This window comes from Balaenoptera physalus, assembly GCF_965194825.1.
Source record: "Balaenoptera physalus genome assembly, chromosome: 7".
Taxonomy (NCBI): domain Eukaryota; kingdom Metazoa; phylum Chordata; class Mammalia; order Artiodactyla; family Balaenopteridae; genus Balaenoptera; species Balaenoptera physalus.
In genome coordinates this window covers 12248092-12274558 of record NC_138886.1, presented here as the reverse complement: position 1 = coordinate 12274558, position 26467 = coordinate 12248092, and the positions used below count along the sequence as shown (strand labels likewise).

Below are 26467 nucleotides of genomic sequence, written 5' to 3'. Positions count from 1 at the left end.
AAATAATCTTTCTTGGAGATAGAACTCCAACGTTAAAGAAGTGCTAATTTAACCAGTGTACATAAAGCAGAGTTTGGCACGACATTTGGGTGCTTTGTATGTAACTGCCTTGTTTTATTGATTTTCCATGGTTAGATTCTAAAGAAAGAAAATCCAAGGCCAAGGACTTGGCTGTCCATGGGTATATATGATAAAACATACTAATTTAACAGCTGTTTCTTTTGGCATAAAATGGTTACCTGGACTTCCCCGACCCTCTCCAGTTTTGTGTTGACCCTGAGATCCTTATTCTTTAGAAGAATTGTAAGTCAAAGCAATACTGGATAGACACTTAAACTTATATTATAACGACTTTTGTTGACCCCTAACTGCCTTGTTTCTCTTCATGTGCAAAGTCTGACCAAATACGGCAGTTTGCAAGTCATGAACACTCTATAGAATTTAGCCTGGAAGTTTTCCTCTTGCCAAAGCAACTATAGTACTCTGAGGTAATCACCAGAACTTTTTGAAGGCTGTTCTTTCTATCTAGTAGAGTTCTATAAGGCCTAACTTTTCCTCCAAATCCCTTTTTCCGAGGATCATAAAATAGTAAAAATAAAGCCCTAAATTTGTACTTAAGTTCGTGCTTGACATTAAATAGTATATATTACCTTGGTTGTAAAACATGAGAAGTATATCTTCTTAATTGTGTGGCCATGCTGCCAGATTTGGAGGTTTGCACCTCTTTGGAGTTAATGCATGGTTGTTACTTATCTCCAGTTAAGGTTGCATCAGCTTTTGTGTAATAAATCACTACTCCTTGGCATCTATTAATCTTTGTGGCAATAAATTTTTCTCCATAATAAAATATGGCATCTCTCTCTCTTTTTTTTTTAATGTTTATTTATTTATTTATTTGATTGAGCCGGGTCTTAGTTGCGACATGCGGAATTTTTAGTTGCAGCATGTGGGATCTTTTAGTTGTGGCATGCAGGATCTAGTTCCCTGATCAGGGATCGAACCCGGGCCCCCTGCATTGGGAGCGTGGAGTCTTAGCCACTGGACCACCAGGGAAGTCCCAAATATGGCATCTCTTAAGGTACATTAGCAAATTAGTTTCTGTGGTAACGTTAACAGAATGTTATTAACTCTCAAAGCTTAACAATAATTTGACTATTTAAAAAATTTCTTTTTCCCATTTTTCCTTATTTATACACTTTGGTAATTATAACCAGGAATCTGTGGTTATCATCTTGTTTTCCGGCTTCTGAGGGTGCCCCTTGTGTCCGGAAAAGGAATTGATACACAGAATCTTTCTTTGGGAACGTATTTTAAATATCATTATGGGTATTAAGAGACAGCATTCAAGGCTAAATTGGATTAAATGTTGGGCATTTGTATAATACTACTGTGAAGAGCCATGAGTTAATCATTTTAGTACTTTTACCATAGGGTAATAAATTCTCATGCTTTTTTTTTTTTTAATAAATTTATTTATTTTATTTATTTATTTTTGGCTGTGTTGGGTCTTCGTTGCTGCGCATGGGTTTTCTCTAGTTGCGGCGAGCGGGGGCTACTCTTCGTTGCGGTGCACGGGCTTCTCGTTGCGGTGGCTTCTCTTGCTGTGAAGCACGGGCTCTAGGCGGGCGGGCTTCAGTAGTTGTGGCGCGTGGGCTTCAGTAGTTGTGGCTCATGGGCTCTAGAGCGCAGGCTCAGTAGTTGTGGCTCACGGGCTTAGTTGCTCCACGGCATGTGGGATCTTCCCAGACCAGGGCTCGAACCCGTGTCCCCTGCATTGGCAGGCAGATTCTTAACCACTACGCCACCAGGGAAGTCCTCTCATGCCCTTTAAATATGCTGATAAGTGGATTCTGGCAAGGTGAGAGTAGAAACATGTCATGTAAATCTTTTTTGCTGTGATACATGATTTCCTATGAATAGACCTCTGATATACCTGCAAAAGAGAAATAGTTGTATCTTTATTGTAGTTACCTGTTGAGTTCTCTGTGAATTGAAGAAAAATCTGATTTCTATCTAACCTCAAAAGCCAATTCTTAGGGCTTCCCTGGTGGCGCAGTGGTTGAGAATCCGCCTGCCAATGCAGGGAACACGGGTTCAAGCCCTGGTCTGGGAAGATCCCACATGCCGCGGAGCGACTGGGCCCGTGAGCCACAATTACTGAGCCTGCGCGTCTGGAGCCTGTGCTCCGCAACAAGAGAGGCCGCGATAGTGAGAGGCCCGCGCACCGCGATGAAGCGTGGCCCCCTCTTGCCGCCACTAGAGAAAGCCCTCGCACAGAAACGAAGACCCAACACAGCCATAAATAAATAAATAAATAAAATTAAAAAAAAAAAAAAAAAAAAAAAGCCAATTCTTAGATAAAAAGTTGTTCCGTAGCAGAAACATCTTTTTTTATATCTTTATTTTTTTGCTTTTGGGTTGTGAGAAAAGAACTTTTTAGATAGGTTTAAAAAAGTCTGTGAAACTAAATTAAATATATGTGAATTCTTTTATCTTCTTACATGGTGCCTATCCCAGTGCTGTGCGTGAAAGTGCTCAGTAAATGTTTTTTGGTTGCCCACCCCCTATTCAACACACTTAACAAATGTCCCACCATCCTTGTATAACTATGGACCAGGGCATTCTTGTATCAGAAGATTCAGAAAACTTGTGTGTCTTCTGCCAAACATTCATGGTTTGTCTACACACGTTCCCTTGAAAATCAGAGGTCATGGAAAAGAGAAACCATATTTACTGCATTAATCTCAGGCTTTGGTTATCTATCAAATGATTTGCTTACTTAGCATTAAATTCACATAGTTTAAACATTTCAGATCAAAGTATAGACAGACTGATATTCTAAATGGAATAGATACATATTCTTCACTGTGGATGAGAAGGAACTATATTGACTAATTTCCTGAAAACAGGGAAAGTGGTTTTTTTTTTTGTTTGTTTGTTTTGTTTTGTTTTTTGGCTGCGTTGGGTCTTTGTTGCTGCGCGCAGGCTTTCTCTAGTTGCGGCGAGTGAGGGCTATTTTTCGTTGCGGTGCACGGGCTTCTCACTGCAGTGGCTTCTCTTGTTGTGGAGCACGGGCTGTAGGTGCACAGGCTTCAGTAGTTGCAGCACGTGGGCTCAGTAGTTGTGGCACACGGGCCCTAGGGCTCACGGGCTTCAGTAGTTGTGGCTTGCGGGCTCTAGAGTGCAGGCTCAGTAGTTGTTGCACACGGGCTTAGTTTCTCCAGGGCATGTGGGATCTTCCTAGACCAGGGATTGAACCCGTGTCCCCTGCATTGGCGGGCGGATTCTTAAACACCACACCACCAGAGAAGTCCAGAAAAATTTTTTAGGAAATCCTGCATTGCTTAAAAATATTTATGTTTTTATATTTATAGAACGCTAGTGTAAATTATATTATGCTTTAGAAATCCATTCCAGAAAACGTAAATACAAGGATACTTTTACAAAAAATGTATATTACTGAGGTTTGAAGTATAATCTGACCTTGTGAATGAGTAATATTGGGTTGGCAAAAAAGTTCATTTAGGTTTTCCCATAACATCTTGTGGATAAACCCGAACGAACTTTTTGGCCAATACATTAACATTAACTAACTCTCCCTGTGTTCCCAGAGGTGGGTTTCTCTTGGGGCAATGGCATCCAAATAATTTTCAAATTTAGCTGCAGAGATACTGTGTTGAAGGGACATAAAGCCAGCATACCTAGAGTTCTGCAAAAAACTAAAGTGCTGTTTCCTGAAATAGCCAAAGGAACATGGGAAAACCACTTATATGGTTTATTTTTTTCAGGTGTCAGCAGTATTGCACTCAGATAATCAACACAGAGTTAAATGAATTGTTTTATGTGCATTTCATCCCCACTTCTTACTTTTTGTACCTTTCATTAAAAGTATCAAGATATAGCGGGTAGAGTGTGAACTTTGGAATCAGAAAGATATAGATATCCCAAGTCTTGAACTTACTTCATATATGACTGAAGGTAAGATACTTAAGGATTCTGATTCTCAGTTTCTTCATTTGTAAAAATGGAACTAATTATGCTTACATCATGGATTAGGACTGGGAAGCACCTGGCATTCCCGCCCCCCACCCCTTTCCTGGATATTCTCATTCACAAAAGAGTAGAAAGGGTTTGTTCCTCTCATTTTATGTATGAGAAACCTGAAACTATAACATTGTCCAAATTAAATCAAAAAGGACTAAGGAGTTCAAATCCCAGTTGGTTTTTCAATGTAATACCAAACTGTTAACTTTAAAAAGTCTTAATGAAGCTTGATAAGTCATTGAGAAAGTGAGAAGTAACTCTGAGAACACTGGCTGTCATCTTTAGGCACTTTTCTGTATTGATTTTGTGAGTTTTATCCTGAAGATCCTATAAAGTTAAAATTAGGCTTTTAGAACTTTTATTGACCAGTGAATGGATAAACAAAAGGTGGTATATACGTACCATGGAATGCTATTTGACCTTAAAAAGAAAGGAAATTCAGACACATGCTGCAACATAGATGAACTTAGAAGACATTATGCTAAGTGAAATAAGCCAGCCATAAAAGTATAAATACCATATGATTCTACTACTTATGTACGGTACCTAGTGTAGTCAGATTCATAGAGACAAAGTAGAATGTTGGTTGCCTGGGGGAATAGGAGTTGGAATTTAATAGGTACAGAGTTTCAGTTGGGGAAGATGAAAACGTTCTAGAGATGGGTGGTGGTGATGGTTGCACAATGAGAATGTACTTAAAGCCACAGAACTATACACTTAAAAATGGCTAAAATGGTAAAGTTTATGTTATGTACATTTAACCACAATTTTTAAAGATTAAAACTTTTAAAATCTTTTTAAAAATTAAAAAACTTTTGTCTTATGAGTTATTATATTCGTATAGTTAAGCTATCTTTTATAGTTCATCTGGAATTGAAGTAAAAGAGTCACTTCATAGTTTAAAGAAGTTAATTGTCACAGGCATTATGGGTTAAAATTTGCCTAAAAGTGACTATTAGATAAGCTGGTTTTTCTTGCCTTTATGTGCTGTAGGCCCAAGGTGATTAAGTTATATTTTCTTTTTGGTTTTTAAAGCTAAGCTGAAATTATTCAGAAGGATTAAATTAATATGGTTCTCTTAGCTCACTAAAATAATTCAAAGAAACAGCCCCCAAATTCAAAGTGAGACTTAAACAAAGACACATCTATTGTTTAGCAATTAGCAGTGGTGGAAAGGAATTTATTTTTCTAAAGACGGGATGATTTTCCATTGAGTTTTGTTAGATTTGTCCTACCCTTCCCAGGGATAGGCTGTGAGAAGTTCATATGAAAACCATTGCAGGGAAACAAATCTCAAAGCCAGAAAAAAAGAAAAAAGCTGAGATTAAGATTGTATGATTTTAAAAAATAACTTCTTTGTGGTTTAATTTTAAAGAGCTGCAAACCCACAAGAATTGGCCTGCTACAGCATCTTTGAGACTTGACTCTCTTGCTACTTCCTGACTTGTCTTTTTCTCAACAGAGAGTAATCTTAGCAGATCTGTGTTTTAGAAGGGTATATATAACTGGGAGCAACATAGAGTATGGATTGGAATGGGGAGAGAATGGTGATAGGAACACCAAGGAGGAGAGATGCATTCCTGAAAAGGACATAGGCATCTAGATACCTGGGTTTGGATCAAGTTCTGTAATTGTCTCTGTGAACTTAAGCAAGTTATTGAACCAGTCTAAGCCTCAGTTTGTCTGTCATATGAAGTTTTTACCTTTCTGGCAAGGTTAATATAAAGATTAGTAATAATGCGTATAAAGCTTCTAAGTACCATGTTGGGCATATATAATTGATACTCAGGAACTGCTAAGTATTGTTCTGTCTTTAGATTTAGCAAGATGATTTAAGTATCCTCCTTAAGGTTCCCTAAAGCTGTGCTAATTTTTTCACTGGTTGAGCAAACAAAAATGATGAGGATTGGGAGGGAAGTGATGAGTGTTTTGGTACAAAGGGAATCCAAGGTGTGTTTTGTGGCTGTGTTGTTTAACTGGCTTTCACAGTTAGAAACTTTATGAAGAGTCAGTCAGGCACACTCAAGGGTAGTTCTTTTTGAGTCTCTTTTTTCCAGCTGTCATTCATATCCATATCCCAGACACGCTTGTAGTGTATCATATTTGTCATTTGTCCATCTCACATTACATAGACTCTATCACTTAAACACTGATGAAAGAGTATTATTCATCCAATCACATTTATTGAGGACTGCCATAGCAAGGATATGAAGATAATATGAATAAAACCTAAGATCCCTGTTCACAAGTAGTTAGTTCAAAGGGACTATGTGTGCTCATTGTATTCCCAGTGTTTACCATGGTGGTTTATACTAAGTAATTGTTTCTGGAATGAATGATCAGTGTAGTATAGGAGAAAAGAGGTATCACATTTTACTGTGTGATAAATGCTGTAATTCTGTGATAAAATTAAAAAGCAAGCAAACAAAAAGCCTTAGGAGCCCTAGAGGGAAATAAGGAATGTTTCAGAAGGGAAAAGGGGAGGTTGAATATTTGATTGTATCACAGGGTTGCTGGTGAGGAAGAAGGACTAATGGGGGAAATGAAGTCACATTCCTAGCTTAAGAAATGGCATGAGCAAAGCCTTGAAAGCATAAAAATGCATGATATGTTTGGTGAGTTGTCTGGTATGGTTTGATAGAAGGAGATAAAACTAGAATGATAGATTGGCTCCAGATTTTTAAGAACAAATGGTATAAAGAGTTTGGATTTTTTTCTGTTTTCAGTCAGGAGCAATCAAAGGAAGGGGTGGGATATATGATCAAATCTGAATTTTAGAAATTAACTATGAGGCCTTGATAATGACTAGAGAGAGTCTAGGAAGGGAGACTTATGTTGTAGCTAAGTTGAAAGAGAATGAAATACTCAAGTCAGTGACATGAAAGATGGCAAAGAATGAATAGATTTGGGGTATGTTTTGGAACTAAAAATCCATTAGAATCCCAAGGGAGAATGAGAAAAGGAGTCACGGATTTTGGGGGACATTTCTATCTTGGATCAGTGGTTATTAACCACTGTTAGGGGAGATATGAGGAAGAATATGCTTGTGTGAAGATGGGGTCTGCTTTGGACGTGGGGCACATGTAGCAGATCCCACCTGTGTATTCACATAACACCATTTGCATACCTCTGTTATACCAAGCACTATACTCTATTGTAATTACTTGTTTACTTGTCCATTTTCTTTACTGTAAGCCTGTCAAGGGTAAAGAGTACCTTTCCTGTCCGTAACACTGTACCTAGTGCCTGGCACATATCAAACACTCAGTACTGAATAGAAAAAAAAACAAAACACAAACACCCACATGAAATTAGGGAGAAAGACAGGGCTGCAGTATCATCAGCATACCAAAAAAAAAAAATTTTGTAACCACATGAGGCACTGAGATAGCTAAGGGAAAGTATGGAACAAGAAGGAGGCCAGGATGAATTTAAAGAGTGGACAGAGGGGCTTCCCTGGTGGTGCAGTGGTTAAGAACCTGCCTGCCAATGTGGGTTCTAGCCCTGGTCCGGGAAGATCCCACATGCCACAGAGCAGCTAAGGCCATGTGCCACAGCTACTGAGCCTGCGCTCTAGAGCCCGCGAGCCACAACTACTGAGCCCGCATGCCACAACTGCTGAGCCCGTGTGCCACAACTACTCAAGCCCACCCACCTAGAGCCCATGCTCCACAACAAGAGAAGCCACCAGAATGAGAAGCCCCCGGACCGCAACTAGAGAAAGCCTGCGCGCAGCAATGAAGACCCAACGCAGCCAAAAATAAACAAATAAAATAAATAAATTTTTTTAAAAATTAAAGAAAAAATAAAGAGTGGGCAGAAAAAAAGGAACTTAAAAGACAGCTGGGAAAAGGTACCAGAGGTAGAAAATGGAAGCAAAAAGATAAGAGTTTCACAATATGGAAATGATCAGCATTTTCATTTATTTCAGCTGGTAGGAGTAAGATGAGAACTGTAAAGAATAGTTTGGGTTTTGAAATTTTGTATTGTTGATTTTTAAATGTTTATAGATATATATATTTTTCCTTTCCGAACGGATGCTCAGAGAACGTTAAAGTACCCAGGGTCACATAGACAAGGTTTGAATTCAGCTTTTAAAAGAGGATGTGCAGTGAAGCTTGGTGAGAGGTAGGGGAGCCAGATTTTGAGAGGGACTGCTCAGTGAGAGTGGGGAGTCCCATTGAAGTGTAGGAGGAGTTAGTGCTTCTCCTTCAGGAAGAGTTTCAGGAAAACCAAGGAAATAAAGATGAACCAGAGTGCTGAACTAGTGGCCGGGAACTAGCACATTTTACTTGTCTCAAGCATGTCAAGTTCAATTACAAGTATCACGCAGACCTCTTTTATCAAGTTTGGTAGGTCACTTATTGGGAGGTGATTTTTCTTCTACGAAATGCACATTAGCAAATCCATGCCACTGCAAGTTCACTGTTTATGTTACTGCTGTGAATGATGTTAGAAACAGTACAAATATCTGATGGTATTCTGTCCCAAAAAAGTTCAAGTTTTTAAAAAGTAAACCCTGATTATCCAGGAACTGACTGCTTTTGATGAACTGTCAAAAGAGCCTTTACCATGGCTAGTTCTTTTACATTTCACTTTCCTTTAGCTGGGTTTATAGTTTTAAGAGGAGATTGAGAATGAAAATGAATTTTCATTCAACAAGATTGAGGTACATTATTTACTATGATCTTTGCAGAAGTGCATAGTTGAGCATAGAATTGTCACTTATGTTACAGAGCAGGATATAACATAACTGAACCTTTGGTTTGGATGCATGAGGTTGCATAATTAAGCAAAATTACCTATCATTCTAAGTTAGTTGACGTATTAAAGGAGATAGAATGAAACATCCCTGAACTGGCACTCACCACCCTGGCCCTGTTGGTAACTGGACATGTTATAAGGGTCTAGGCTCATCACTTATATAAGAAAGAGACAAACTGTGAGTGTCTACCAAATACCAGGGTGTTCATATGTATATTATTTTATTTAAAGTGGAATAAAAATCTTTACTCTGTCTACCTTACAGAATTGTTAGGATGATAAAATGAGATAAAGAATGTGTATATTTTAGTAATCTGTAAAGTACTATACAAAGATATAAAGTATTCCTTTACATTTAGTTAGGTATAAATAAATTACAATATGGAGCTAAGAATGTTATATATTTTTGCACTAATATTGTTTCCTAAATTGAATTTCCAAAATCAGTTTTACTTGTTAATTCTTTTAAAATGGGAAGTTAGTTTCACTCTCCAGTTAATGAAGAGAGTGATGAAATGGAAAAGAACTGGCCATCATCAAGACTCTTGACAGTCCTTCAATAGCAGTTGGCTCCTGGATATACATATATCTATTCCTTAGTAATTTTTATAATGGCTCCATGAGGTAGATAGTACACCATTTTCATTTATGGAAACTGAGTCTTGGTGTGACCATGCTTACACTATTATTAAATAGTAGAACCAGCCTACTAACTTGGATTTTTTTTTCTAACTCTTAATTGTGCGCTTTACCATCACAAATATGACTTCTGTTCTTACTGTCAGTCTGTAAAAGCTGCTCTTGCCTTTTCATGGGTGGCTCTTGTTCTTTTCCATCTTTATTTGCCACTTATCCTATTTCTTTAGCAAATATTTGAGCACCTACTATGTGCCAGTCATTCTTTCACTTGTTAGGGACACAGCAGCTAATGAAACAGGCAAAAATCCCTGCCCTTATGCTTACATGATACTTAAAAACAAATGATTAAAATGTAAAACGTGTCGAATGGTGATAGGTGGTATAGAGAAAAGTAGAAAGAGTGATGGCAGTGCAGGGTATTTGGGGGAGGAAGTTTATACTTTATTGTCCATGAGAATTGGAATTAGAGTAGAGGGCTTCTTGTGGTAATTGGTGTAAGTAGGGATTAAAGACAACAAAATTAGTTCTTAGGGTCTCAAGACAGAGGTTGTAAATACTCTAGAATTTTGCCAGGAGTATACCAAGTTCTGGGGCACCTCTTTATTGTGGAGGCCAGGGAAGGGGTGGTCTTATTCAGAGACCTTGGAGCTCATGGGCTCCCTTTTCACTTCTGCCCACGGAGGCCAGAGAAGAGGAGTGTTATTATATAACCTTTCCTGTACTGCGTAGTGTTTTGATAAATCCCATTCCCACTGAGTGATTCAGTTACTTTCAGGTGCCAAAACAAATAGTAAAGTATCTTATAAAGTGTACTTTCCTGTCACCTCCTCAAAGAAAATAGGTTGAACTTTGAGCCTGCCAAATCTTCTCAGTTTCATAGTGTAAATATCAAAGTATACTATTTTTGAGTCTAGAATACTGTAGAAAGTTCTCAGTGTCTCTGAGATCATAGCTTTAGAGAACTTTCCCAGGCCCTCTGCTATCTTACTATTAGTAACATTTTAAAAGATGGAAAGAAGACTAATTAAGCATGAAAACCTTACCCAAAGTACAAGTTGTAAAAAAGATAGAGACTCCTTTATCTGATACTGAGTATTTTGGAACAAAGCCCAAACATTTGTAGCATTGGAAAAGCATCATAATCTAATGGAAAGAGCTTAGCTTCTGGAATCATAGATATGTTGGTTCAGTTTTTGGCTTTGCTTCTAACCAGTTAAATTACAACCATTACCTTGAACAAGTTACACTGTCTCTCTAAGCCTCAATTTCCTAATCTGTGAAATAGATATATGAATTTTAAGTTTGCTGTTCAGGGACTCAACATCAAATTGTAACACAACATAATAGGTACTGTAAAAAATGTAAATTGCTATGGGAACCGAAACAAGGCAGGCAGTGCATTTGACTCTGGGGAAAGAATGGGCAGGCCACTTGGAAAAGGGTTATTAGATCATGAACGATTATTTCTAGTTGTCTGAGTACAGAAGCAAGGGAACCACTTTAGGAGGAGGATTCTGTGAGGGCAGATACCTCAAGGTATTAACATATATATCCTTGGCAAAGACATTACCTCCTCTAGTATATTTTTTAACTCTTCCAACATGTTTCCATAGTTTTCTTTACCCTAAATCAGTACCTATTAACCTGTTCAATTTGCCTCTGTTCTATACTAAATTATAAACTCCTTTTGGGCAAGAATCTATTTTTTCTTGTTTAGCATATTCTATTCTTTATAAACTAGACACTTGGTAAGTATTCATTGCATAGATGAAGCAGAACTACATTTGAAAAGAAGTTTTCAAAAGTACATTTGAAGCATCTCTAAATGCTATGCTACGCATTTAGATTTAGTCCTATGAAACGTAGAGCCTTTAAGCAAGGAAGTTAGTTTAAATGGAAAGCAGCAGGGAGTCCAGGGTTTGAGCTTTAGTTATGCCTGATTAAATGACCCTACATCTCTTGGGGGTGCCATTTCCTTATCTGTTTAACAGTATTGATAATTTCTAGGTTTTCTTACAACTATGGTATTCAGGGATTGTGTAATTCTTGCTGCCATGTGTTTATCTAGATGTTAGCCTTTGAGGAAAAAATAGTGCTTGGCATATGGTGTATGCTCAATAAACGTATGTTCAATTAAAAATCCAAAGCATAGATCAGGACTTCTTAATTGGAGAGACTGAACAGATTCTCAGAACCTTTACCTCTTTGAGGTACAAGATGAGCATACAGAGAGAGCAACTTGTTTTTTTAGAGCAACTTTTGTTTATTGGTTAAAACTCTCTGAGTATAATGTTGTATCGTCTGTTCTGTTTTTGTTTTGGCAGCCAAATGGGAACATTGCCACAAAATATGCAGAACCAGATTTTTCTTTTTTTTAGGAATTTTAAAAAATTTTTATTTGTTTATTTGGCTGCATTGGGTCTTCCTTGCGGTGGGATCTTCATTGTGGCATGCAGGATCTTTCGTTGCAGCGCATGGGCTCAGTAGTTGTGGCACGTGGGCTCAGTAGTTGTGGCACGTGGGCTCTAGAGTGCGTGGACTCAGTAGTTGCGGCACGCTGGCTTATTTGCCCCAAGGCGTGTGGGATCTTAGTTCCCTGACCAGGGCTCAAACCCTCGTCCCCTGCGTTGGAAGGTGGATTCTTGACCACTGGACCACCAGGGAAGTTTCCAGACCAGGTTTTTAAATGGTAGATGAGTCCGAGTTTTATTCCATGAGTCAATAAATAATTGAATAGCTTTTCATAATTGACACATTTTTAACTTCTTGCTGGAAATTTTTGGCATGAAACTCTTTTATTGGTAATGTTCATATTGAGTTGAGTTCTAAGAAACTGGGGGATAGGAATATTGAGTTTTTAATAGACTTCTGATTTCTTGCTATGTAAGGTATTTCCCTGCTCTAGAATTTATGCCTGCCTTGCCTTGAATTTATTTTTTGGGGGGGTTAATATGAAATTTTGTTTCTTAAAACACGTTGTTAGTATAAGTATCAGCAATGTTAGGAAAACCTTAGTTATTGTCCTAAGCGCTTTCAATTTCATTTGTTTATATAGCTTTACAAATTAAAGGATAGAAAACAAGTTCAGTACTTCATAATTTTTCTCTAAAAAGAATAGAGTTACAACATATGCCAAAGAAATCAGTGTAGGTAGGCAGAGTTATTCTCAAGGGAATATGTTTTATTTATTTATTTATTTGAAATCTGAAGTACCTTGGCCCTCAATTTCATCAAATTCCCTTATATCTGGAATAAAAAGCCTAAACTGTAAGTAGTGAAAGTCTTTGGGAAAGATTTTGGAAGTTTTCTTTTCCCCCTAAGTTTTTCCATATGTATTTTGTAAAAATTAGAACATAATTGAATATCTGGCAGACATTCTATATGAGTATTTTTATGGTTTTTGTTTTTCAGGCATTTTTAAAATATTTAATCATTCATGAGTTGAGCTTCATTCTTGAGTCATGGATGACAAGGCTTCTGTTGGAAAAATCAGTGTCTCCTCAGACTCTGTGTCTACTCTTAATAGTGAAGATTTTGTCTTGGTTTCCAGGCAAGGAGATGAGACACCATCTACAAATAATGGAAGTGATGACGAGAAAACAGGACTCAAGGTAAAACTACATAACCTACGTTTCTTTTGCTGAGCCTTGCTAAAGCAAAACTTGGCCTTAATAGGAAGGTATATGGAGTGAAAGTGAGGACATGGAAATAATATCCTTTCTTTTTTTAATGCTAAAGCGTTTTATTTATAATTAGTGATAGTGACAAATTTATATCTGATTAAGGATTTTCAATTTGATTAGCTTCTAAATCTTCTGATATCCCTAACTGTAAAAACTAGTGATCATAGTATAAACATTTGTTATTTTAGTATTGTTTTCATGTTCTCATTGAGTTAGAGGTGATTGTTTCTTTTGGGCCTGGTGTATGTAGTGTAAAGGCAGTGGCAGGTCTGCAGTGCTATTTATAAAAATAAGTTTTAGAATTACTAAAACAGAACTTAAAATTCCTGGCTTTTGGCCATTTCTGTTTATATTTTCTCAGCCAAATAAATCACTATTAACTTCTTTTCCCATACTCTGTTACTGTTTTGCTCTTTATGGATATAAGTAAGAACAGATTACCTGTTAATGTCACTTAAAATGTAAGTAGCTTTTAAAATATTTTGATTCTTGTTTATGTCTATTTATTCAACAAGTGGTTATTGAGTATTGACTTTGTGCCAAGTACTGTTATAAATACTCGGGATACAGTAGCAAATAAGACAAGCAAAGCCCCCTGCCCTCCTAGAGCTTTTAAATCAAATGGGGAAACAGATTCTAAGCAAATAGGAAAATGAATATGTTAAGGAAATTTAGGTGCTTTGAAGAAAATCAAAGCAGAATACATGGATAAAGAGTGAATGGCAGGTACTGTTTCAGAGAATGTCTTGAAATGACATTTGAGCAGAGATCTGAATGAAATGAGGAAGAACTTGTTCATGGAGAAATGTGAAAAAGCACTTTCCACGAGGAACAGAAAATAAAAAGACCCTGAGGAAGACCACCCTTTTTAGGACAGAGATTAGAGCAGAGTAAATAAAGTAAATAAAAAGTGCTAAAGTATGAGATCCAGTGATGTGTAGGAACTGCATCATGTAGCACTTTATAAAGCTTAGTAGGAATTTGGACTTTATTGTAAATGTGAAGGGGATTTTTGGAGAGCTTTGAATGTGTTCACTGGTTGAGAGAGACAGCATGGATGGTGTGAGCTTTGTGGACCCATTCCCCAGCAAAATTGGTGACAATTACTATGTTTTTTTAATTAAAGTCTATGGAAATGTTCTAAAGGACATAGAGCAATCGAAGAAACATTTATTCAGAGAAATTTACTAAAATTTGGTTACGAATCTGTGGTATTTGAACCAAGACTTGTTTTTTCCTTCCCATCTCCCAGCTGAGCAAGATGGTAACTCCACTCCAGATTGGTACAGTCAAGAAAATAGGGTTTCCTCTCCCCACAGCTCCCACTTGGAGGGCTGTCTTCCAGGGAAGAGCAGGATGAGGCATTCTGCCTCCATCACCTTTTGCTGGCCAAGTGTGAATGAGTGGTAGGGGCTGCTTTTTTTTTTGCCCAGACCTTACTTCTGGGATGAAGGCTCTACATAGGACACAGTGCTGCTGAGAATACTGAGAGCCCAATTGCCCTTGCCCTTAACCTGGTTCTGGCACGTAAGGTAGTGGTTCCACACTAATAGAGGGAAGTCAAAAATACCGGAGATTGCTACGCAACCTCCCACACCTACCAAATACTCATTTTCTGAAGATGTGTCGCTCAGAGAGAAGTACGTCATTGTCTACACTCCCAACTTCATAGCTATAGCTCAGAGATTTTGCCTGCAGTGAGAAGTGGGCCATAAAACAGCTCCTAATCTCTTCCCAAAGGAACCAACTTTATTTACAACAGAGGGCTTCCCTGGTGGCTCAGTGGTTAAGAACCTGCCTGCCAATGTGGGTTCTAGCCCTGGTCTGGGAAGATCCCACATGCTGCAGAACAACTAAGCCCATGCACCACAACTACTGAGCCTGCACTCTAGAGTCCACGAGCCACAGCTACTGAGCCCACCTGCCACAACTACTGAAGCCCGCACACCTAGAACCCGTGCCCCACAACAAGAGAAGACACTGCAATGAGAAGCCCGCACACTGCAACAAAGAGTAGCCCCTGCTCACTGCAACTAGAGAAAGCCCGCACACAGCAACAACAAAAAAAACCCCAATGCAGCCTAAATAAATAATTAATTATTTAATTAATTTTTAAAAATCATATTTACAACAGAGTGTAGAGAAGTTCAAGCCTAAGGGTACCCTCAAAAACAGTGGAGGTTGTGGTGAAAGGTAATTGGGAAGAGATTGTTAGATTGGTTGGACATACGGTTTAACTGTAGGCTTGCAGGGAGAAGACTGCCTGTGGTAGGGACAGATCTCAAACATTGACCTCTGGAGCTCTCCTGTCAAAGTAACCTAATTTGATTGGTTTATTCTGTGGAGCAGTTTATTACCTTAGTGGATTGTTGAAAACTGTTGAGCAAATCAGCCACAATTAGTGGAATTTAATATCCACATGTAGTCATAGAGACAGAGCATCCTGCCAAAACTACTATACCAGGATGACTGAAGGCAAATCCAAATTACCCCAGAGGAGCAACATCAAAGGTTTAACACCATGGGAATTAGGGGAATAGAATTTACTAAAATAAGTCAGCTAGTCACTAAACAAACAAGCAAGCATAAAAAATAAGTCCTAGGGTGTGGAGACCAGTACTGAGAACTGGAACAACATATTACCTAAAATATCTAGTTTCCAACACAAAATGTGAGACATGCAAAGAAACAAGAAAATATTACCCATACATCATTTTTAAAAAGGCAGCACATACTGCTTTTGAGAGTCACATATTGCACTTAATATGCAAACTTTGAAAGTAGCCATTATTAATATGTTCAATGAACTAAAAGAAATCGTGCTTAAAGAAATAAAGGAAAGCATGATGACTGTAAAATCAAATAGAAAATATCATTAAGGAGATAGAAATTACAAAAAAAGAACCAAATGGAAATTCCGAAGTGGAAGAGCACAATAACTGAAATGAGGAATTCACTGGAGAGGCTCAACAGTAAATTTCAACGGGCAAAAGAAAGAATTAATGGAAAGAAATGTCATCAAAATGGCAGTACAGGAGTTTTCTACCATCCTACTCTCAAAGAACACCAATTTAGACACTAATGGATGAGAGTGCCTTCATGGAAGTCCAGGAGTCCAGCAGAGAAGTTCCAGCACATTGTTGGGGCAAAAACATCCAAGATTGGACCCATTGAAGACGATGAAAGGAACAGTTTCATTTTATGTGTGTCACCCCACCCCCAAGGTGGCACAGCTCAGTGCCAGCAGATATTTAGCTCATGATTTCTTCCATGGGTGAAAGTGAGAGTGTGTGATTGAGCACCTGACTTTCCCAGCTTTGTGGTACACTGCCAGAAAGGCCCATTTCTTTCTCACTCCGTCCAGAATACTGAGTCATAAACTGGATAACCTGGGGGTCGACAGTTGTGCTGGAGGAAGAGCAGCCAAGGTTGGGAATGGAACATATCAAAGGGGCGTGGATCCTACTAACTGCTTTGGGGACTCCCTCAGGAAGCCCACCCATGAGCCACTGGGGACACCTCCCCTGCCAATCCCCCAGCTGGCCCATGGCCACCTCTGAGCTCCACACTCCTCACCCAAACATGTCCCTACCCTGTGGCTACCTCCCTGTGCACAACCCTGAGGGCAAGAATGGTATGTGTGAGTCTTTGCAAATGGCTAGTGAGCACATGCAAAAAGTCAACCGGATTCTGTGGGATTGGAAGAAACCACACACTTGAGCACTCATCATCATCTTAGGGAAAACAAATGCGATAGGGAGCATCAAAACACTGGATCAAGCAGAAGAAAGTATTGTGAAGTACAAGACAGATTATTTGAAATTATTTAGTCTGAGAACAGAGGGAATATGAAAAGGAGTGAAGAAAGCTGGCCCATGGCCAGCTGGCCCAGTTCATAGTGTGAACTATGGCATACCACTAAAATGATCAGTCTCTGCAATATTAGAGTCCCAGAAGGACAGGAGAGGGAGAAATGGGCAGAAAGCTTATTTAGAGACATAATGATTGAAAACTTCCCAAATTTTTAAAAAATTATTATTTTATTTATTTATTTTGGCTGTGTTGGGTCTTTGTTGCTCCATGCGGGCTTTCTCTAGTTGCAGCAAGTGGGGGCTACTCTTCATTGCAGTGCGCGGGCTTCTCATTGCGGTGGCTTCTCTTGCTGCAGAGCACGGGCTCTAGGTGCGTGGGCTTCAGTAGTTGTAGCATGTGGGCTCAGTAGTTGTGGCTCACAGGCTCTAGAGCACAGGCTCAGTAGTTGTGGCGCACGGGCTTAGTTGCTCCGCGGCATGCGGGATCTTCCCAGACCAGGGATTGAACCCGTGTTCCCTGCACTGGAAGGCGGATTCTCAACCACTGCGCCACCAGGGAAGCCCCAAAACTTCCCAAATTTGGGGAAAGATTTGGATATCTGAGATCATGAAGTTTATAGGTTCCCCCCAAATTTCAACCCAAAGTGATCCTCTCCAAGATATATTACAATAAAGTTTTAAAATCAAAGACAAACAGTTTTTAAAGCAGCAAGAGGAAAAAGAACTATCTCACATTACAAAGGAACCCCCCATAAGACTTTTAGCAGATTTCTCAGCAGAAACCTTGCAGGCCATAAGAGAATGGGATGATATATTCAAAATGCTAAAAGAAAAAAACTGCCAACCAAGAATACTTTAGTTGGCAAAGTTGTCCATCAGAAATGAAGGAGAGGGAATCCTCTGGGGCTTCAGTAGTTAGGACTCGTGCTTTCACTGCCAGGGGTGTGGGTTCAATCCCTGGTCAGGGAACTTAGATCCTGCAAGCTGTGCAACATGGCCAAAAAAAAAAAAAAAAGGAAGGAGAGAGAAAGATTACAGGTTTCCCCCTCAATCTGAAAGTAGAATGTTCCTATGAAACTTCGTAAGCTGAAATGGCATATAGTGAAGAGTATCCCCTGCTTTCTGAAAGTTTGTGTTACACCCCTTCGCTTTTACAAATGACCTACATTAGTACAGTAATTGCTTTTTTCCATAAAAGCAAAAATCCTCTTCAGGTTTCTTTCAGTTAGTGAAAACAGGTACTAATGTAGGGCTTTCTAAAAGCAAAGTGGCATATTGCAAACTTTCAGAAAGTGGGGGATACCTGTAATTCCCAAATCAATGTTGAGGGAGTTGATCATCGCTAGACCTTAAGAAAAGTGGTAAAAGGAGTTCTTCAATCTGAAATGAAAGGACACTAATTAGTAACATGAAAACATATGAAAATATAAAACACACTGGAAAAGATAAGTATATAGTATACTTATCTCAAAATCAGTATAGTCTGATACTGTAATATGGTGGTGTGTTGATTAAGAAACTGTAGTATAAAAGTTAAAGGACAAAGGTATTAAAAAAACTATAGCTACAATGAATACATAATATAGAAAGTTAAAATTGTGACATCAAAAACAAAGTGTTTGGGGAAGTAAAAGGTAGAGTTTTGTATGCGATTGAAGTTAGGTTGTTACTGTTAATATACTATTATATCCTGTACAATGTTTTATGTAAACCTCATGGTAACCACAAAGTAATAACCTACAATAGATCATAAAAGATAAGGGATCAAAGTGTACCACTACAGAAAATCATCAGTTCACAAGGGAGGATAGCAGGAGAGGAAGAAAGGAACAAGGTAACTACAAAACAACCGGAAAACAATTATTTTTTAATTAATTAATTTATTTTTGGATGCGTTGGGTCTTTGTTGCTGCACGCGGGCTTTATCTAGTTGTGGCGAGTGGGAACTACTCTTTGTTGTGTTGTGCAGGCTTCTCATTGCGTTGGCTTCTCTTGTTGTGGAGCATGGACTCTAGGCGCGCAGGCTTCAGTAGTTGTGGGGCTCTAGAGTTCAGGCTCAGTAGTTGCGGCGCACGGGCTTTGTTGCTCCGCGGCATGTGGGATCTTCCCGGACCAGGGCTCGAACCCATGTCCCCTGCACTGGCAGGCAGATTTTTAACCACTGTGTCACCAGGGAAGTCCCCAGAAAACAATTAATTATATAATATTAGTAAGTTCTTATTTATCAGTAATTATTTTAAATGCAAATGAATTAAGTTGTCCAATCAAATAAGTGTCAGAATGTATTAAAAAAACAAGACCGCACTATATGCTGCCTATAAGAGACTCATGTCAAGACTTCCCTGGTGGCACAGTGGTTAAGAATCCACCTGCCAATGCAGGGGACACGGGTTCGAGAACTGGTCTGGGAAGATCCCACATGCCGCGGAGCAACTAAGCCCGTGCGCCACAACTACTGAGCCTGCGCTCTAGAGCCCGCACACCACAACGAAGAGTAGCTCCTGCTCGCCGCAACTAGAGAAAGCGCATGCACAGCCACGAAGACCCAACACAGCCAAAAATAAATAAATAAATAAATAACTTTTAAAAAAAGAGAGAGACTCATTTCAGCTTTAAGGACACACGTAGACTTATCCATGTGTCATATGTGAAGAGATGAAAAGCTATTCCATGCAAATGGGAACTAAAAGAGGGGCCATTTCAAAACAAGTATATGTTAGGTCACAAATCAAATCTTAGCAAATTTAAGAAGACTGACATCATACCAGATTCTTTTCTGACTACAGTGGTATAAAACTAGAAATAAAACAATGGGGAAAACTTGAAAATCTACAAATATGTGGAAATTAAACAACCTACTCCTGACCAACCATTGGGTCAAAGAAGAAATCAAAAGGGAAATCAGAAAACATCTTGAAAGAAACAAATATGGAAACACAACATATTCCACATTCCACGATTTATATGTGGAATCTAAAAAAGCCAAACTCATGGAAACTGAGTAAAATGGTGGTTGCCCAGAGGTGGGCAGTGGTGGTGGAAGAAATGAGGAAATGTTGGTCAAACAGTATAGACTTCCAGTTAGGCAGTGGATACGTTTTGGGGATCTAATGTACAGCACTGGGACTATAGCTAACAATACTACATTACATAATTAATTGAAAGTTCCTAAGAGATTAATCTTTAAAAATGGTAATTATGTGAGTTGATGGTTGTTGTATTAACTAACCTTATTGTGGTAATCATTTTCCAATATATACGTGTATCAAATCATCATGTTGTACACCTTAAACTTATATAATGTTTTATTTCAATTAAGTCTCAATAAAGTTGGAATATATATATGTATAAAACAAAGACCTTTTCTCGGAACTTTTATAAAAAAATAAATAAAACAATATGTAAGAAGTATTTACACTCTTAAAAAAAAAATGAACTCTCATTACCACAGTCATGAATGATCTCAAAATAATTAAGCTGATTGAAAGAAGCCAGACATCCCCTCCAACTCCATAAATAGAAGCACATACTGTGTGTTCCATTTATATACGATTTTAAAAAATGCAAAACTAATCTACACTCACAGAAAGCAGAAGAGTGGTTGCCTTGGGGGAGGGATGATGAGGTGGGGAAGAAGAGTAAGAACCCAAAGGGGCACCGCTACAGTGGTGTGTGCACGTATATATGTATATGTATGTGTGTGCGTGCACACATATGCATACATATACATGTGCATATATATAATATTAAAGAAATGTCAGTGCTGCATTAGAAAGTTATTTACTAAACGCTAAAGAAAGTAGTAAGGGAGGAATAAAGGAATGAAAAATACATGAGACAGATAAATAAAAAACAAAAAGTAAAATAGCACAGCTAAATTGAACTATATCAATAATAACATTAAATGTGAATGGATTAAGCAATATGATCAAAAAGTAGAAATTGTCAGCACTGGCTAAAACAACATCTAGGAGACACACCTTAGATTCAAAGATGTAAATATATTTAAATAGATGGGAAAAGATATGCAAACAACAGTCACAAGAAAACGAGTGATTATAGTGATGTTAGGCAACATAGACTTTAAAACAAACAATGATACTACAGATGAAATGGGCTTTTTATAATCCTATACGGGTCAGACCACCAGGAAGGTCCAACAATGAAATCCCTAATAAAGGAACTTCAAAATACATGAAGCAAAAAATGACAGAAATGAAGAGAGAAATAGACAGTTCAACAATAATTGTTGTTACAGTACTTCCTTTCAATTACGGATAGAAAAACTAAGCAGGAGACCAATACGTAAATAGAAGTCCAGAGCAGCACTATAAACCATTTTGACCTGACATATCTATGGAGTACTCAACAACAATAATACACATTCTTCTCAAGTACACCTAAATTATTTTTCCAACCACAGTGAAATGAATTAGAAATCAATAACAGAAGTAAAGCTGAAAAATTAACAAATACATGGAAATTAAACAACATACTCCCAGATAACTTATGGGTCAAAGAAGAAATTAAAAGGGAAATTAGAAAATACTTTGAAATGAATGAAAATGAAGGTATACCAAAACTTATACAATATAGCTAAAATAATGCTTATAGGGAAATTTCTACTTGTAAATTCCTATATTATGAGAGAAGGAAGATCTCAAATCAATAACCTAATTTTTCACCTTAAGACATTGGAAAAACAAGGGCAAACTAAACTTGAAACAAGCAGAAGTAAGGAAATAAAAGGTTAGGGTGAAAATTAATGAAACAAGAGAAAACCAATAGAGAAATCAATGAAACCAAAAGCTGGTTCTTTGAAAAGATCAACAAAATGGACAACATTTTAGATTGACCAAGAGAAAAAGAGGAGACACAAATTACTAGAATCAGAAATGAAACATTGCTACCAAACTTACATAAATAAAAAGGATTATAAAGGAATCTTATGAACAGTAATATGCCAGTAAATGAGAGAACTTAGATTAAATGGACAAATTTCAAGAAAAACACTAATGAAACTGATAAATAATATGAATAGACATATAACAAGAGATTGAATTAGCAATAAAAAATATACCTGGATGACTTCACTGCTGAACTCTACCAAATGTGTAATTAAGAATACCAGTACTTAACACACTCCCAACAAAATAGAAGAGGAGAGAATATTTCCCAATTCATTTTATGAGGATGATATTACCCTGATGCCAAAATTAGACAAAGATATCACAAGAAGACTACACGTCAGTATCTCTTATAAATATGGAGACAAAATCCTCAACAAAACACCAGCAGACTTAATTCATCAACATATAAAAAGGATTACATACCATGATCAAGTGGGAATCGAAGGATTCGAAGTTTGGTTTAACATATTAAAATCTATTAATGTAACATACCATATCAGTGGAATTAAAAGCAAAGACAATCATTTCAGTAGACACAGTAAAAGCATTTGATAAAAATTCAACACTTTGTCATGAAAGTAAACAAATGAAACTATGAATAGAATGGCACTTCCTCAACTAGATAAGTAGCAATTGTGAAAAACCCACAGCTAAAATCATTCTCGCTGGTGAAAGAGTAGATTTTTCCCTCCTCTGTTTAGGCTCAATACATGGATATCTGTTCAACATTGTACTTGAGGTTACTTCCAGAGCAGTTAGGCATGTAAAAATCTAAAAGACATCCATATTGGAAAGAAGGAAATAAGAATCATCTCTGTTTGCAGTTGTATATGATCTTGTATGTAGAAAGTCCTAAGAAATCCACTAAAAATTATTAAAACTAATAAGTTCAGCAGGATTACAGGATACAAGATCATCATGCAAATATCAATTTTATTTCTATATACTTGTAAGGAGCAATCTTAAATGACAGTAGGAAAACAATTGCATTTATGATAGCATTAAAAAGAAATATTTTGCATTGTTTAAAAAAGTGAAAATCTTATACTCTGAAATCTGCAAAGCATTGTTGAAAGAAATTAAAGAAGACCTAAATAAGTGGAAATTCATCCAGTGTTCATGCATTAGAAGACTTGTTAGGATGGCATTATTCCTCAAATTGGTGTACACATTCACTGCAGTCCTTATCAGAATCCCAGGTAACATCTTTGTAGAGGTTAACAAGCCAATTTTAAAATTTGTATGGAATAGCAAGGGACCCTAAATAGCCAAAATAATGTTGAAAATAAACACAGTCGAAGGACTCACGCTTTGCAATTTCAAAACTTATTATAGAGCGGTGGTAATCAAGACAGTGTAGTACTGACATAAGGATAGGCATGTAGATCATTGGAATATGTTTGAGAATTCAGAAATAGAACCATGTTTCTGTGGTCAGCTGATTGAAGCAAGGGTACTAATACCATTCAGTTGAGAACGGATTTTTTTCCCCAACAAATTGTGCTGGGACACTGGATAGCCGCATTCAAAAGAATGAAGTTGTACCCTTACATCACACTATATATAAAAATTAGCTCAAAGTAGATGAAAGACCTCAATGTAAGAGCTAAAAGTATAAAACTCTTAGAAGAAAATAGGGGTAAATTTTCATGACTTCAGGTTTAACAGTGGATTCTAAGATATTCCAAAAATATAAGCAACAAAGGAAAAAGAATAGATTTAATTGGACTGTATCAACAATAAAATCTTTTCTACCTCAAAGGATACTATCAAAAAAGTGAAAAGTCAACCCACAGAATGAGAGAAAATGTTTGCAAACCATAAGTTACTTGTATCTAGGATATATAAAGAGGTAAGCAACCTAAATGTGTATCAACTACCAAATGGATAAATAAAATGTGGTCTAGAGTGGAATATTAGTTGGTCATAGGAATGAAGTAATGATGCATGCTACAACACAGATGAACCCTGAAGAACATTATGTTAAGTGGTAAGCAAGTCACAAAAGTCCACTAATTACAGGGTTCCAATAATATGAAATGTCTAGAATAGTCAAATCTTTAGAGGCAGAAGATAAATAAGTGTTTGCTTAGGGCTGGAGATACTGGGGGAAGAGAGAGTTGATACCTAAGGAGGTAGGGTGCTTTCTTTTTGAGGTAATGAAAATATTTTAAGATCGACTTTGGTAGTGGTTGCACATATCTGTTAATATACTCCAAACCATAGAATAGAATGTATACTTTAAATGGGTGAATTGTATTTGGAAATGTCCCAATACAAATACTTCGGAAAGCTGGATGAAATAGAATAAATAGCCTTTTAATTACATAGCTCTATTCACAAGAAAGTGAAGGAAGTCCCCAAGGAACAAAAGCAAAGAGGAACCTGAAAGCCAAACCTATACACATGTGCTGACTTTGGGCAGGATTGACAGCAAGAAGAGCAGGCTGTTTTAGTCCTGAAAGGGAGAGAATGTTAGCTTGGACTAGAGGGTGAATGGCCTGTGATTCAGGATATATTTTCAAGGTAGAGCTGATTGGTATTAAGGTGGGCAAATTAGATATGGGATTTGAGGCAGAGAGAAGTAAAGTTGCTTCCTAGATTTTGGCCTGAACTGTTAGGTATATGGTTTCACCATTTAGTGAAATGGGCAAGAGATAGGAAGACCAGAATTGGGGCAGGGGACAGGGGAATCAGAGTCCTGTTTAGGACATATTAAATTTGAGATGACTATTAGGTGTCCATTTTTAGATGTCAGGTAGTTAGTTGCATGTATGAGACTGATGTTCAGGAGAGATTGTGGCTGACATCAACAGTATATAGATGGTATTCAAAGCTATGGGATTAGATGAAGCAACAAGGGAAAAGCAACAAATAACATAGAAGGGAATCCCCATAAGGTTACCAGCTGATTTTTCAGCAGAAACAGACAACTGTTTCAAGGATTTTTTGCTAACAAAGAGGAGCTGAAAAATAGAGAGGTACCTGAAGGGTGATATGGATTCCAGTGAGGGATTTTATGATATTTATATACTGATAAGAATTATTCAGTAAAGGGGGACATTGCTACTACAAAATGAGAGCAAAATCTTTGATTCAATTAGGGAAAAGGGTTTTGTGTGTATAAGTGGAAGGGTTAGCCTAGGAACAGTTTCTGAAATAGGAAGATAGCATAAGTGAGTACAGATGCAAATAGATCGGTCTTCTCTCCTTTTGGATTTGTTCCTGTCGAAAATTTTCTTGTTAATTTTTGAAGTACTGTTAGACTTATTCTTCCTGTTTCTAATTTGATGAACCATTTTCGGGAAATGGGAAGGACCCTCAGGGCTTCTCCAGAGAACTTTTTGCTCAGTCTCATTTATCTTGTTCACCAAAAGGAGATAATTCTGTTTTGGGGTTTTTTTTAAATTAATTAATTAATTAATTAGTTTCTGGCTGTGTTGGGTCTTCATTGCTGTGCCCAGGCTTTCTCTAGTTGCGGCGAACAGGGGCTACTCTTCGTTGTGGTGTGCGGGCTTCTCATTGCAGTGGCTTCTCTTGTTGTGGAGCATGGGCTCTAGGCACGTGGGCTTCAGTAGTTGCTGGCACGTGGGCTCAATAGTTGTGGCTTGCAGGCTCTAGAGCGCAGGCTCAGTAGATGTGGCGCATGGGCTTTGTTGCTCTGCGGCATGTGGGATCTTCCCAGACCAGGGCTTGAACCCGTGTCCCCTGCATTGGCAGGTGGATTCTCAACTGTGCCACCAGGGAAGCCCCGATAATTCTGTTTTATAGACCAGGAAATTGAGCAACATGTTTTCCAAATTTAAAATGTTTCCTCTATGTATTTCCATGTAATTTCAGTACATCTACACAGCATATTGGTTTATTGGCTACAGAACTAGTAAGTGAAGATTAAAAATTATTGTTAAATCTGTGAGATCTGTCATCAGAAGAAAGTATAATAGGATATCTACAGATGTGTTGCCAGTGGTGCCCACACTTCTTTATGAAACTGTTCTTTCAACCCCTGGTAGATTTTAAAATTGCAGTGGAGTTAGAGGATACATTTGAAAGGTCTGTCACTCTTCCACCCCTGAAGTTCTAATTGAGTGTTTTGTTGAATATTCAGTTGACAGCTAGTAATCTACCAACTACTGTTAGGTACTGAGGATAAGAACTCCATTTTGGGAAATATGATGACTTAGAAAACCTAAAAATGTCTCGATACAAAATACTTAGGAAAGCTGGATGAAATATAATATATAACAAATACCCTTTTTTTAAAAAAATAAATTTATTTATTTATTTATTTATTTTTGGCTGTGTTGGGTCATTGCTGAGTGCTGGCTTTCTCTAGCTGGGGCGAGTGGGGGCTACTCTTTGTTGCGGTGCGCGGGCTTCTTGTTGCGGTGGCTCCTCTTTGTTGCAGAGCACGGGCTCTAGGTGCGTGGGCTTCAGTAGTTGTGGCACGAGGGCTCATTAGTTGTGGCTCACGGGCTTAGTTGCTCCGCAGCATGTGGGATCTTCCCGGACTAGGGCTCGAACCCGTGTCCCCTGCATTGGCAGGCGGATTCTTAACCACTGCGCCACCAGGGAAGTCCCAACAAATACCCTTTTGATTGTATAGCTGTATTCA

General features: G+C 37.9%; 1 protein-coding gene across 8 annotated transcripts in view; it reads left to right on the top strand.

Annotated features, from left to right (window-relative positions):
- RABGAP1 (RAB GTPase activating protein 1) overlaps positions 1–26467 on the top strand; it is a 157999-nt gene that overhangs the window by 9928 nt on the left and 121604 nt on the right. For 4 of the 8 annotated variants that reach the window (XR_014265366.1, XM_082467747.1, XM_082467746.1 and 1 more), the window contains exon 2: positions 12859–13058. The exons of 1 other annotated variant lie outside the window; for it this stretch is intronic. Coding sequence is in view for 4 of the 7 variants with exons in the window: in XM_082467747.1 (XP_082323873.1) it covers positions 12909–13058 (150 nt within the window). In the remaining 3 variants the exon portion in view is untranslated. Of the gene's footprint in view, positions 1–3909; positions 3979–12858; positions 13059–26467 lie in introns of those variants that run through there. 3 more of the 8 variants (XM_082467749.1, XM_082467752.1, XM_082467748.1) reach the window with 2 other exon arrangements.